The 13,857-nt window shown below is 46.3% G+C and overlaps 2 protein-coding genes across 2 annotated transcripts; one reads left to right on the forward strand and one right to left on the reverse strand.

Annotated features, from left to right (window-relative positions):
* The first annotated feature begins 3,132 nt into the window (after positions 1-3,132).
* LOC125508003 (aspartic proteinase nepenthesin-1) lies at positions 3,133-4,639 on the forward strand. Its single transcript, XM_048672547.2, has one exon. It carries the CDS (start codon positions 3,185-3,187, stop codon positions 4,502-4,504), a length of 1,320 nt encoding a protein of 439 aa, XP_048528504.2. The 5' UTR covers positions 3,133-3,184; the 3' UTR covers positions 4,505-4,639.
* A 2,023-nt stretch (positions 4,640-6,662) lies between these two features.
* On the reverse strand, positions 6,663-11,678 carry LOC125508004 (eukaryotic translation initiation factor 2 subunit gamma). The gene is made up of 9 exons (XM_048672549.2): positions 11,494-11,678; positions 11,086-11,199; positions 9,948-10,009; positions 9,103-9,215; positions 8,713-8,815; positions 7,976-8,203; positions 7,674-7,892; positions 7,325-7,585; positions 6,663-7,243 (listed from the first exon to the last, which is right to left on the reverse strand). Exons 2-9 carry the CDS (start codon positions 11,189-11,191, stop codon positions 6,941-6,943), a joined length of 1,395 nt encoding a protein of 464 aa, XP_048528506.1. The 5' UTR covers positions 11,192-11,199; positions 11,494-11,678; the 3' UTR covers positions 6,663-6,940.
* Positions 11,679-13,857: the final 2,179 nt, after the last annotated feature.

The raw sequence follows: 13,857 nt of genomic DNA on the forward strand, positions 1-13,857 counted from the left end.
TTTACCCTTCATAAGGACCCTTTTCATCGAATCCGATCCGACTAAAGTGGGAGAGACAGACACCCGCTAGCCACCTTATGCAACTAGTGCATGTCAGTCGGTGGAACCAGTCTCACGTAAGAGTACGTGTAAGGTCGGTCCGGGCCGCTTTATCCCACAATGCCACCGAATCAAGATTGGACTAGTAACGGTAAGCATATTGAACAAAATCAACGCCCACAACTACTTTGTGTTCTACTCGTGCATAGAAACTACGCATAGACCTAGCTCATGATGCCACTGTTGGGGAACGTAGCATAAATTCAAAATTTTCCTACGTGTCACCAAGATCTATCTATGGAGTCATCTAGCAACGAGGGAGGAGTGGATCTACATACCCTTGTAGATCGCCGCGGAAGCGTTCAAGAGAACGGAGTTGATGGAGTCGTACTCGTCGTGATCCAAATCACCGATGATCCTAGCGCCGAACGGACGGCACCTCCGCGTTCAACACACGTACGGAGCAGCGACGTCTCCTCCTTCTTGATCCAGCAAGGGGGGAGGAGAGGTTGATGGAGATCCAGCAGCACGACAGCGTGCTGGTGGAAGTAGCGGGATTCCAACAGGGCTTCGCCAAGCGCTGCGGGAGGAGGGAGATGTGTCATGGGAGGGAGAGGGAGGCGCCAGGGCTTAGGTGGTGCTGCCCTCCCTTCCCCCCACTATATATAGGGCCAAGGGAGAGGGGGGGCGCAGCCTTGGCCCTTCCTCCAAGGAAGGGTGCGGCCAGGGAGGAGTCCATCCTCCCCAAGGCACCTCGGAGGTGCCTTCCCCCTTTAGGACTCTTCCTTTCCCTTATCTCTTGGCGCATGGGCCTCTTGGGGCTGGTGCCCTTGGCCCATGTAGGCCAAGGCGCACCCCCTATAGCCCATGTGGACCCCGGGGTAGGTGGCCCCATCCGGTGGACCCCCGGGACCCTTCTGGTGGTCCCGGTACAAAACCGATGACCCCGAAACTTGTCCCGGTGGCCGAAATAGCACTTCCTATATATAATTCTTTACCTCCGGACCATTCCGGAACTCCTCGTGACGTCCGGGATCTCATCCGGGACTCCGAACAACTTTCGGGTTACCGCATACTAATATCTGTATAACCCTAGCGTCACCGAACCTTAAGTGTGTAGACCCTACGGGTTCGGGAGACATGCAGACATGACCGAGATGACTCTCCGGTTAATAACCAACAGCGGGATCTGGATACCCATGTTGGCTCCCACATGTTCCACGATGATCTCATCGGATGAACCACGATGTCAAGGACTTAATCAATCCCGTATACAATTCCCTTTGTCTAGCGGTACGATACTTGCCCGAGATTCGATCGTCGGTATCCCAATACCTTGTTCAATCTCGTTACCGGCAAGTCTCTTTACTCGTTTCGTAACACATCATCTCGTGATCAACTCCTTGATCACATTGTGCACATTATGATGATGTCCTACCGAGTGGGCCCAGAGATACCTCTCCGTTTACACGGAGTGACAAATCCCAGTCTCGATTCATGCCAACCCAAGAGACACTTTCGGAGATACCTGTAGTGTACCTTTATAGCCACCCAGTTACGTTGTAACATTTGGCACACCCAAAGCAGTCCTACGGTATCCGGGAGTTGCACAATCTCATGGTCTAAGGAAATGATACTTGACATTAGAAAAGCTTTAGCATACGAACTACATGATCTTGTGCTAGGCTTAGGATTGGGTCTTTGTCCATCACATCATTCTCCTAATGATGTGATCCCGTTATCAATGACATCCAATGTCCATGGTCAGGAAACCATAACTATCTATTGATCAACGAGCTAGTCAACTAGAGGCTTACTAGGGACATGGTGTTGTCTATGTATCCACACATGTATCTGAGTTTCCTATCAATACAATTCTAGCATGGATAATAAACGATTATCATGAACAAGAAAATATAATAATAACTAATTTATTATTGCCTCTAGGGCATATTTCCAACATAATGTTGATGCAAAAATACTGCGAGTATGGGTGTGGTGGCCAAGAACCGTAATGGAGAAGTTGTCATTTTGGCGTGGGGTTATATTGGGGTTTGCAATAGTGTGGATGAAGTGGAAATTGGAGTGACCCTTGCAGGGTTGTACATTGGTGTTACTCTGGACAAACCCATCATTTTAGAAACTAGTTATTCTTTTGTGGCCTCTTTTCTTGGAAATGATCTTCTGGACAGGTCTTCTCTAGTTGATCTAAATATGAAAGCATTAAGTATTTTCAAGATGATGATAAATTGCATGACATCCAAGATTAACAGAAGGACCAATAGTGTGGCGCACGAGATTGTGAAGTTTAGTTTTGATAGCTCTTCTTGATAGTGTTCAGCTCTGCGTGGCTAAAGTTATAACGGATGATTGTACGAATGTTTTAAATTAATTAATAAATGAGTGGTGTTTAAAAAAATATGCATTTTTTAACACAGTACAGACACAAGCGCTCATATACACACGCATACACTCACTCTTATGAACGCACACACGCACACCCTACCCCTATGAGCATATCCGAAAGACTGAGTCGGCATATCATCTTGAAATTTACGACATACTCTTTATGACATACGACTCGTATACTTTGTAGGTAAATTAGAGATTAAAGTTAGACATAAAAATATGAAGTGGATTTGTATTTGTACTAATATACACTCCTCACCCCCACGCGCGAAAAATAAAGGTCCCCGATAAATTTTGAACGTTGGATTGTAAGCATTTCATCCCAAACGGTTTTTCATAGCAACTTTAGTTGTCAAGACGTGGCAACTTTGTCCCAGTTTGGCTTTTTTCAGAACATTGCCATATTTGCCAATCTGGCGTGAACTAAAATTGCTATGAAAAACATTCGAGTTATCATACTTAAAATCCGGACGTTCGGGACTTATCATCTCCGAAAATAAATGACATGAGACCGACCCCTACCTTAGACTCGTCTCACGCACGGTGCCACTGCAGTCATGTTCAGCGTCGGTATCAACAGTGATTGGTAATTTGTAAGTCTACCCGGCGTCAAACTATCTGTGCATTGCCACCCATTATCTATCCTCAAGAATGTCGCGAAGACGATAGCATCCATCGATCTATATTCATCCTCTATTCCCCGCTCGATCGTCACTAGCGAGCAAAACTTCGAAAAATGGCGCGAACTTTGGTGTTGCTGCTCGTGCTACTGTGCTCCAGCGCAAGCCTCGTCACAAGTAGCACCAGCGCAGGGGCAGGGCTCCGCATGAAGCTCACCCACGTCGACGACAAGGCCGGCTACACCACGGAGGAGCGCGTGCGGCGCGCCGTCGCCCTAAGCCGGGAACGCCTGGCCTCCATGCAGCAGCAGCGTGGGGCAGTCGGCGACGTGAGCGCGCCGGTCCACCTGGCCACCCGGCAGTACATCGCCGAGTACCTCATCGGCGACCCGCCCCAGCGCGCGGACGCCCTCATCGACACCGGCAGCAACCTCATCTGGACCCAGTGCGCGACGACGTGCCTCAAGGCGTGCGCCAAGCAGGACCTGCCCTACTACAACCTGTCGAGCTCGGCGAGCTTCGCGCCCGTGTCGTGCGCGGACAGCGCCAAGCTGTGCGCGGCCAACGGCGTGCACCTCTGCGGCCTGGACGGCAGCTGCACCTTCATCGCCAGCTACGGCGCCGGCAGCGTTATCGGGTCGCTCGGCACGGAGGCCTTCACCTTCCAGTCCGGCGCGGCGAGGCTGGCCTTCGGGTGCGTGAGCCTGACGCAGATCGCGAAGGGCGCCCTGAACGGCGCGTCCGGGCTCATCGGGCTCGGCCGCGGCCGCCTGTCGCTCGTCTCCCAGACGGGCGCCACAAAGTTCTCCTACTGCCTCACCCCCTATCTCCGCAACCACGGCGCATCCAGCCACCTGTTCGTCGGCGCGTCGGCGAGCCTGAGCGGCGCCGGCGGCGCCGTGACATCCATACCGTTCGTGAAGAGCCCCAAGGAGTACCCCTACAGCACGTTCTACTACCTCCCTTTGACGGGGATCAGCGTGGGGAAGACCAAGCTGCCGATCCCCAGCGCGGCCTTCGAGCTCAGGCGGATCGCTGCTGGGTATTGGTCCGGCGGGGTGATCATCGACACCGGCAGCCCTGTGACGGCCCTCGCCGACGCCGCGTACAGGGCGCTGGGCGAGGAGGTGACCCGGCAGCTGAACCGCAGCCTCGTGCAGCCGCCGGCGGACACCGGACTGGACCTGTGTGTGGCACGGGACGACGTCGACAAGGTCGTGCCGGCGCTGGTCTTCCACTTCAGCGGCGGTGCGGACATGGCGGTGCCGGCGGGGAGCTACTGGGGGCCCGTGGACAAGTCGACGGCGTGCATGCTGATCGAGGAAGGGGGTTACGAGAGCGTCATCGGCAACTTCCAGCAGCAAGACTTGCACCTGCTCTACGACATCGGCAAGGGAGAACTTTCGTTCCAGACCGCGGACTGCAGCGCGCTCTGAGCCCCTAACCTTTGTGTCCTTAGCTGATCCCATTTTTTTCTACAGTTATTTGTACACCGCCCCTTAAAAACTTTCAAAGGGGTAAAATTGTCCAGTGCTAAACTCCTATACCCTCAACAGAACGTCTTATATATATTTAAGGGAGCACCTAGAACTCATCTAGATGAGATATAATTTGGTCTCATTCATTTTTTGAAAACTAAAACAGATACAATCCATGTCAGCACACACGCATCTTATAGCATCATATCCAATAGCTATAAAAGGTGAATAAGACCAAATTATATCTCATCTAGATGAGTTCTAACAAAACTGTATATTTAATGAGCAAAGGATCCTTTCTAAAACTAGAGATGATACCCTCGCGTTGCAGCGAGAATTAGATGTAGTAACTTTTATGAGATTTGATAGGATAAACTTTAGTATTCTGATTAGCAATATGAGAATTGATACTCAAGCATATTTAATATATTGGATTAATATAGTTATAGAAAATTTACATCTAACATAAATAACATTCTTGATGCATGCTAAGATGGGTATTTTCTTTCATGCATAGAGGCATAGTTGTATGTTGAGAGAATTATATTTAATGAGACATGATGACATGATGAATTGATACAGTTACATTTCAAAATAATTGAGTTAGTGAGATCAACTATTTAAGTATATATGATAAGTGTGGTTCATCTGAGTTAATAACATCTTTTAGGATACTAATTTATACCACTTGAGTTGGATTGGATAATTCGGATAGTACTTAATACCGCCATACAACCCTGTTATGCAAGTGAGCGCATCCTACACTCAGCTCGGAAAGCCCAGTGTAATGTTACATCTACAAAAGTTTCTTTTTCCAAACAAACTGATGTGGAGGACTATAATTGGTAATAGTCAGAGCGGCATACAGATTGCGTACATTGCTTCGTCGTGCGTAAACCCACTCGGACGGGATTTTCTTTCCGATTCATCCAGCCGTTCATCTGTTTTCCTTTCAAACAACAGTCGTCGATTACCTTTCACTACGATTGGGAAGCATACAGTATTATTGTCATAGTCAAAAAACTCAAACAAGGCACATGCTGAGAAAAATTAGGACCAACTGAACCCTGCTCAAGGCAAGACATAATAATGGAGTCAAATGAAATAGGCAATGTAGCCTCCTCTCAAGGTTGTAATTAAAAGTAGAAATTTATTTGGTAAACTAGCAACTTGTCCTCCTCAAAATTTATTTCGTAAACTAGCAACCTTTCTTGGCATCGTTCCTAAATATAAGTCCTTTTATAAAGATTCTGATATAAAGTACATACGGAGCAAAATGAGTGAGTCTACACACTAAAATACGTATATATGCATCTGTATTCAAGCTTTAATGCCCACGGGAAAGCTGGTGGGTCAAATACCTTACCAGCGTGCAAGACGGGGATGAGGATGGGACAGCATTACCCGGAGCAAAATGAGTGAGTCTACACACTAAAATGCGTATATATGCATCTGTATTCAAGCTTTAATGTCCACGTGAGAGCTGGTGGGTCAAATACCTTACCAGCATGCAAGACGGGGATGAGGATGGGACAGCATTACCCGTAACCGTTACCCACCTTACCTGTTAAGGACGTAGATGTGGGCTCTAATATTCGTAGATCACGTGTAATTCCTGTCCTTAACCACCCAAATTTTCACCCATCCCACCCCATTGGCCAAAAAGCACTAAAAAAGCCCTAACCTAGCAACAACATATTATTTATTATGCCAAAATACTATATATTTTTCCTATTGAAATGCTGTTGAAGATTGTTGTTAATTGCATGTCTAGGTTTTTCCACGGATAAAATACCTGACAGGACGGGTATGGAAATATTTTCATCCCTGCAGACAAGTATAGGGATGGGGACGGGCATGGAAAAGTTGTCACGGGGATACCTCCTGGGTAATCCACATTGCCAGCCCTTGTATGTAGTCCCTATTGAAATCTTTTAAAAGGGCTTATATTTAGAAACAGAGCCCTCGTATATAGTCTCTATTGAAATGAAATCTCTAAAAGGGCTTATATTTAGAAACGGAGAGAGCACGTACTACAACTTGTTGGCAAGTAACATTGCAGTCAACAAACAAGGCACAAACTGAGTAAAATTAGGAGCAATACTGACAAATGGAGTCAATGAAAAATAGGCAAGACGATTAGGGCAAACCTGAACCAAAGTAGTAGGTTGCTCACCTACTAACCACGGCCATGATAACACAGCAAGTATAACAAATCCTAAATTCGGAAAACGAGAAAGCGTAGACAAATCCCGCAATAAAAAAACTTTCAGACTCATAATGTTTTCTCCTCCACCTCACAAAAACTGTACCTAGGAGCTCTCTGCCCTCCCACATTTCGCTTCTCTTGTTTCGCAAGCTATGCGGCTTTTCGTTTCAGAGGGCGGGTGTGCTTCAGAGCGGGCACGGTGGAACTTCGAGGGTCGCACCAGCTTGGATCTGGCCCCATCCAATGAGGCGCCAATGCTTCTCGACACGGCGGCTCAACGCGACCTTCTCGCCTTTACTTGTGCAGACGGGCGCGGTGAGCTGGAGCTTGGCGAGATCGTTCTTCACGGCGACCACACGGGCGCCGGTGGACATGGATCCGATGTTAAGCATCAGGATCTCCCCCTTGGTGAGCTTGGAGACCTTACCTGCCTTCTCTGTACCCTTTGTTCTGACACCCAGCAGCCTTCGGAGAAGGAAGAAGTTGATCTGCAAAGCAATGTCCAAGGATTGTCATTAATAGCTGTCTCTGTTTGGCTAAAATCACGAGGCAGCAAAGATTCGACAAACCTCGAGCTCCACGAATACGTCAGGGAGCGACCCGATTTCTCCTAGAACCTGGCCAACCAGCCTGTCAGCACGAGTCAAAGTTGGATCCATGGTTGTTCCCACACCAATAAGCCCTCCTGGCACAGCAAATTGGAGTTCATTCTGCTCAGCGTAGAGCGAGACAATCCTTGAATAGATTGGGGTGCACTTGATGTTGCCACTCTCATCCTTCATGACAATGCCAGGGCGAACTTCAATGTTCTGGTTCACCCTGAGGACTCCCTGTAAATTATAATCCACACTCAGTTTATATTTACCACACGAAAAGCAAGAACACTCATGATCTAATTCAGTTTATATATCTACATACCCTGAGAATGCTGCCACCTGCTACCCCACCCCTAATTTCATCAACCTCTGAACCAGGCTTGTTGACATCAAAGGAACGAATAACAATCATGTTGGGAGGTGAAGTGAAGTTCCTTTCCGGAATGGGGATTTTCTTAATAATGTATTCACAGATCACATCAATGTTGTACTTCAGCTGGGCAGATATTGGCACCACAGGAGCACCTTCAGCTATCGTGCCCTGCACATATGGTAGTGAAAAAGATCAAACCATGAAAGAGAAGACATGTATTTATAACACGAGAAATGACAAACAGTAGTGACCTGGATAAATTTTTGGATTGCTTCATGCTGGTTCATTGCTGCACTTTCCTGGATAAGATCAATCTTATTCTGCAAAATTATGAGATGTTGGAGACGCATGATTTCAACTGCTGCTAGATGCTCAGATGTCTGGGGTTGTGGGCAACTTTCATTTGCTGCTATCAGAAGCAAGGCTCCATCCATGATGGCTGCTCCATTAAGCATTGTAGCCATGAGAATGTCGTGGCCCTGTTCAACAAGGTAGATATTGTAAAGACATACAACATTTACGTAATATCATATTCAAGTTCCAATAATGAAAAGAATATGTAATGGTCCATCAGAAAACTCTGATGACTTCCTAATTAATATAATGATTCACTTGAATAATTTGGCGATACAATTAGAAGTGTAAACAGCCATTATAATTATTATCTATGGTGGTACAATTACAAGTGTAAACAAGCCATTATTATCTATGGTGATGCAAGTAAAACTGTAGAATGCAAAAATGTTACTAATCACTTGGGTAGGGCAAGAAATGGTCGGGCTATGTACTACTCCCTCCGTCCGGAAATACTTGTCATCAAAATGTATAAAAGGGGGTATATCTAGACGTATTTTAGTTCTAGATACACCCCTTTTTATTCATTTTGATGACAAGTATTTTTGGACGGAGGGAGTACCTGTAAGCATTCATGTACTAGATACGCAGAAGAGAACATTCATAACAGAAAAAGGGTAGAGCTACATCATACCGGGCAATCAACAAAGGAAACATGTCTCAGGAGCTTCATCCTAGTGTTTTCAAATCCAGGAACATCACAGGCAGGAGTATCTTCTTTCCCGCTTCCATAAGCCCTTTATATAATTGATGAATTGAAGTCAAATAGTGTCCAAGAGTTTAAAACCAAAGCAGTAATTTTGGGTCTGGTAAATAATCATACGTTATCTAATTCTGGGGATCAAATTTGAGATTTCAATCATGAGTTCTACATTGTATTCACTAGAAAATAATCATATGAGCATACAGGTTCAATAATTTATAGGAGCATGGAACAGTGCCCCCTGAAGTTCGTTGCTCTAAAATGTAGAGGCTGACAGTAATAGAAGCTAATCAGGTAAAGAAGATAAGAAATTTAGCATACTTGTAACACATTGGTCGTGGACATCTGTCATCTTCGCATTTATAGATTTTTGCATTAGCATATCCCAGCTTGATAGTGATGTTACGTTCAAGCTCATTCTTGAAGCGAACAGTCTAAAAATCAAAACAAAGGCATCAGACAATAATAATACTAAAAAAATTCCATATGGAACAGAATGAGCACATCAACATCCATTTAGTTAGTAATCATTCTAGAAATTATTGCAACAAACAAAGGTAGCATGAATTACAACAGTGCCATCACTCGAGCCGAGAACTAGAGCACTTATATTTTTTCTAATAGTAATGTTAAATGAATTCCCAGACTATGCTATTATCAATCAGGTTTAAAGAAATCTGCAGCGCATTCCTAGCAAGTGCTAGGTGTAGTTTACTCATTTATTTAACCAAAAGTAATATTAGCATGATGTATTTGAGTAATATGGCAAACTCACAAGGGTTACTGATAAATGTGATAAATACTTAGGCCTCCTTTGGTTTGGAGGAATTTCATAGGAATTCTAGAGGATAGAATTCTTATATGATTTTTTCCTTTAGAGCCCTTTGGTTCATAGGAATGGATTCCTATTCCTATATAGGATTGGTTCCTATCCTCCACATTTCATAGGAAAATAAAAATGAGCCTAGACTCAATGGAAAAATTCCTTTGGTGTCAACCAAATGACATCTTGTTTCCTATTCCTACTCATAGGATTTGAGATACATGTCATCTCATTTCCTACAAGATTCCTATTCCTACGATAATCCTATCCTATGAACCAAAAGAGGCCTTAACAGGCTTTACACAGAATGGAAAGAAAATGTGGCCAACAGAATGAATGATACCTGAACTCCAGATATAGCTTTCACAACAGTAGACTTCCCATGGGCCACGTGACCAATTGTACCTGAGGTGTAACATAAAGATCGCAAATATCATGCCACCGCACAAAGTCACCTAAAATTCGGATATGACCCAAATGCCACGTAAAAATATAGATAAAAAACACAGTTCAAATAAGCGCTAGGCGTTAATCATGCGTTTGGCCACCTACTTGTGCATTGATAGCTTATGCGCTGCTTAGGCGCGAGTAGGTGTTAGTACTGTAGCATGAAGAAATAAGCTAGATGGGCTGGGCTGGCCTATTAAACCACAGGCCCATCTTCCTGTTCTCCTAATAGAGCTCCCGTACGTGTACAGTCGACTGAAAATCTAGGTATACTCCTCACACCGCCCCCCCCCCCCCCCTTCATCCTCTCTCCCTTGCTGCATCGAGGCCACCCCTTTTTTTAGTGCCAAGTGAGGCGTTATGCCAACACCCAGCGCTTAAGCACGCCTAGGCGAGCGCCTAGGAACGCCTTTTTGAACTATGATAAAAACAAACAAGAGTAATTGATGGTTCACAAAACAAAACCACAAACAAAATCCACTAGTTGTACTAGGAAAGTTTGCTCCATCAAAGCACCCTGGCTTTAAGAGTTCCAATGGCATTTTCCAAAAATGGCATTTATTATTCTTAAATAAGTGAGACGTCATGTGCATCACTTAAGGCAATACATGATCCATCGCACTATCATAAAAAGAAATCATATTGCTTCCCCCCATGCAGTCACAAAAGGATTAAGCGCAACCAAAAAAACAACAGGTGAGGCTTCAGCATCGTGGTCAAGGCTTAAACAGGTGCATATACAGAGATAAGACAATGGTTGCAACATCTAAGTACCACAAAAAAAAAGAGCAACATCATGCAAATGAAACTCCACTGTGAAATATATACATAGACACAATAATTTGGGAGGAAGGTAATATAATAGGCACCACCAGAGAATGTACAACAGTAAACAGCAAACATTCCACACATCATACTAATTACGGAGAACATAAGGGACAATCCACATAGCTTTGTACTGTTGAACGCCCGTAAATTCTCCATATTGATAATTACTGAACATCAAAACATTGCCAGAAGGACGGAATCAGTACCGATGTTGATCGTTGCTTGGCGCGAGATAACTTCAGGCGACAACGGGTGCAGCTTGGTGACATCAAGCTTGGTTAGGTCCTGCTCCATCAATCCTCGGCGCGCCATGATTGAAACTGAAAGAAACAAATGATACAAACAGTGTTATCACCCTGTGTCTCCGACTCGCGTTCACTGACCCAAAGACCAGTTGCAGGAAAACAACATATGCTGGCGCAGCTGCAGCAGTAAACTGATCCAGAAAGGACAACCACAATCTAGAATCTACCGAGTTCTCCACCATCCAACCTAAAACTCGACGGCCAACTTCACTTCTAGTCTGGACTTAGCCACGGAATCAGCGGCCTCCCGTATCCGACGGCGAGAGCGTGCAAGGAGGGATGGGATCTAGGGGAGGACGAGGGACTCGCCTTGGGTTGGAGGACCGTCGAGCTGGGTGTGCTTAACGCGACGAGGAGGGTCGCCGCGCACGTGGATGCGCTGCGCGCCGAGGGGGCGAGCGGGGAGGGCGCTAGGAAGCCGGTCGCCGGAGACGGGGGTGTCGCCGGTGGTGCTTGCGAGAGCGAGGACGCGGCGGCAGGGAGGCGGCGTCTGGGGGGAGGGGGGAGGGTTAAGGGTTCGTGTACAGGGGTGTGTTATTCTGTCGAGCCAAACAAAAATACGTTGTTTTGTCCAATTTCACGAGGAAGGCGGCCCATTCCAGTGTCCTCCTTTCTCGTAGCCTCCTTGAACTCCTGGAAAAAAAACCGAAAAGGCCCAAGGGCATATGTTAAATATCCTTACAAACACACCCTTACATGAAAAAAATCACCCCTAAAAAATAGGAAAATAGGAAAATCAAAATCTTAGAGATGCCGAGCGCTTCTTCCTCCTGCATCCACCGATTAGTGCATCATGAGAATAACTCGATGTCGTCTCTGGGCCTCCGCCTCGGCAAAGCAAACTTTTTGAAACCCCAGAGTTGGTATAAGAAGCGGTCGAAAAGTCATCGATGCAGACCAGAAGACGCCGGCAGCTGGGATCTACAAAGCAAATCGCTGCCTTGAAGGAAAAAAAACCCCAAAAAGAGCTTGTAGAGACTCCAAAGACCACGAAAGTCGACCGAATCCAGGCGGATCAATCGAAAACCAAAACCGATCTAATACGGGAAGACCCGTCGGAGACACAACTCCACACGTCTCTCGTCGGTTGAAGACATACCAACGGAACAGGGATAGGACGAGTAGAACACTATTCCTACCCTCGGGCAACACCGCCACTCCGTCGCCCCAGACCTAACATGAAGAGTCCCTAAAGAAAACCTAGAAAAAATCACACATCCCGATGTATGACAGGTCTGAATTTGACGTCGAGATCGCTGTCGTACAGAACCGTGCACCAACGCCCTCTTCTCTGACGATCTAGCCAGACCTGACCGTCGATGAAGATCTCTACATTGTATCCCTCCGGTCACGCCGGTCTCACCAACGTCGTCGTGCACTGCCTGACGAAGGCCTCCGCTCAAGCACACATCTCTGTGATGGTGTCCTAGACTAGAGGGTACTCACCATGTCATCTTCCAACTAGGAGGTTCGAGCCGAGGACCCCCGTGGCGGTTCATTAGCGAGCCACTTGGAACGGCCCATGACGCATATAAGGGAGATTTCACAAGTCTTGGTGCATAAGACGAGTACTCCTATTATCCTATGCCTCTTGTGTACTATATAAACTGAGGCTAGGTTAGTCAATAGATCATCCCATATTCAATAGATTCATTCACATACGATCTCGAGGTAGATCATCTTGTACTTTGTACCCCATACATGATTATGCATGGAGCTCAAGGGCTCAATGTTAACAATGCCCTCACGCGACCGTGCGGAATTTTCTGGAAGTTGGATTAGTTTTGGCCACCACCGCCTCCTCGAGCATCGCTTTGGTGATTGCTTCAGTAGAATTGTGCGGAACTGAGCCTACAACGACCTTGTAGTTCAACGGTTTTTGATGGAGAAATCTTCGGCAATCATCGATGTACTAGAGCCATGTCGAATTTGGGCGCAAATCCGCATGAGTTTGGGACGAACAGTCCAGCGAGCAGCTTAGACGTCCTTTGGAAAATCCAATAGTTTATCAGCTGCGGCATTCCTATGTCGACAACCCCTCAAAAATTCAGCTCGATCTGACTGTTCAAGCTCAAGGACGAGTCCAAGGAGTGCACCAATTTTGGGATCTGATTTCTGCATGAAAACGAATCCAACTCAAGTTCTTCTTTTTCATGAATGGGTTACCGGACATCTTTCTTGGAGGAACTTTTTTTCTAAAGTATTGTTTCTTGTTCTCAAACATGTAGCCACAAAATTTGAGCCTATTTCGAGGTGATCTTCACCATCACGTCGGTGTCAAACGAACCTGACTTTGTTGCTCCACAGATGCTGACCTACGCCAGCATCAACTGCATCATCACTCCATCAAGCCGACATCAACCACGTCGCATGTCCACCTACAGGTTAGCCGACCAGGAGTTCCACGTCGTCAAGACGACATCATCACCCCATGGATTGAGTGGGTCAGGCGCGCCGTCACTTCATCAAGCTAGTATTGACCACGTCACAAATTTTGACATGCGTCGACATCACCCCATTGTCACCTCATCGAGCCAACATCCACCTCGCTGGCTTACTCCGGCACGTCGGCATGCGTGGGGGCTCTTATGTCACCTTACCGACCTGCTCCATCACCTTGGCTAGACCGGGCGCTTCGCCATCGCTTGATCAACTGGTGCGCGTCGGTCCTAA

Source organism: Triticum urartu, chromosome 5A (genome assembly GCF_056163025.1).
Source record: "Triticum urartu cultivar PI428250 chromosome 5A, HENAU_Tu73, whole genome shotgun sequence".
NCBI lineage: Eukaryota > Viridiplantae > Streptophyta > Magnoliopsida > Poales > Poaceae > Triticum > Triticum urartu.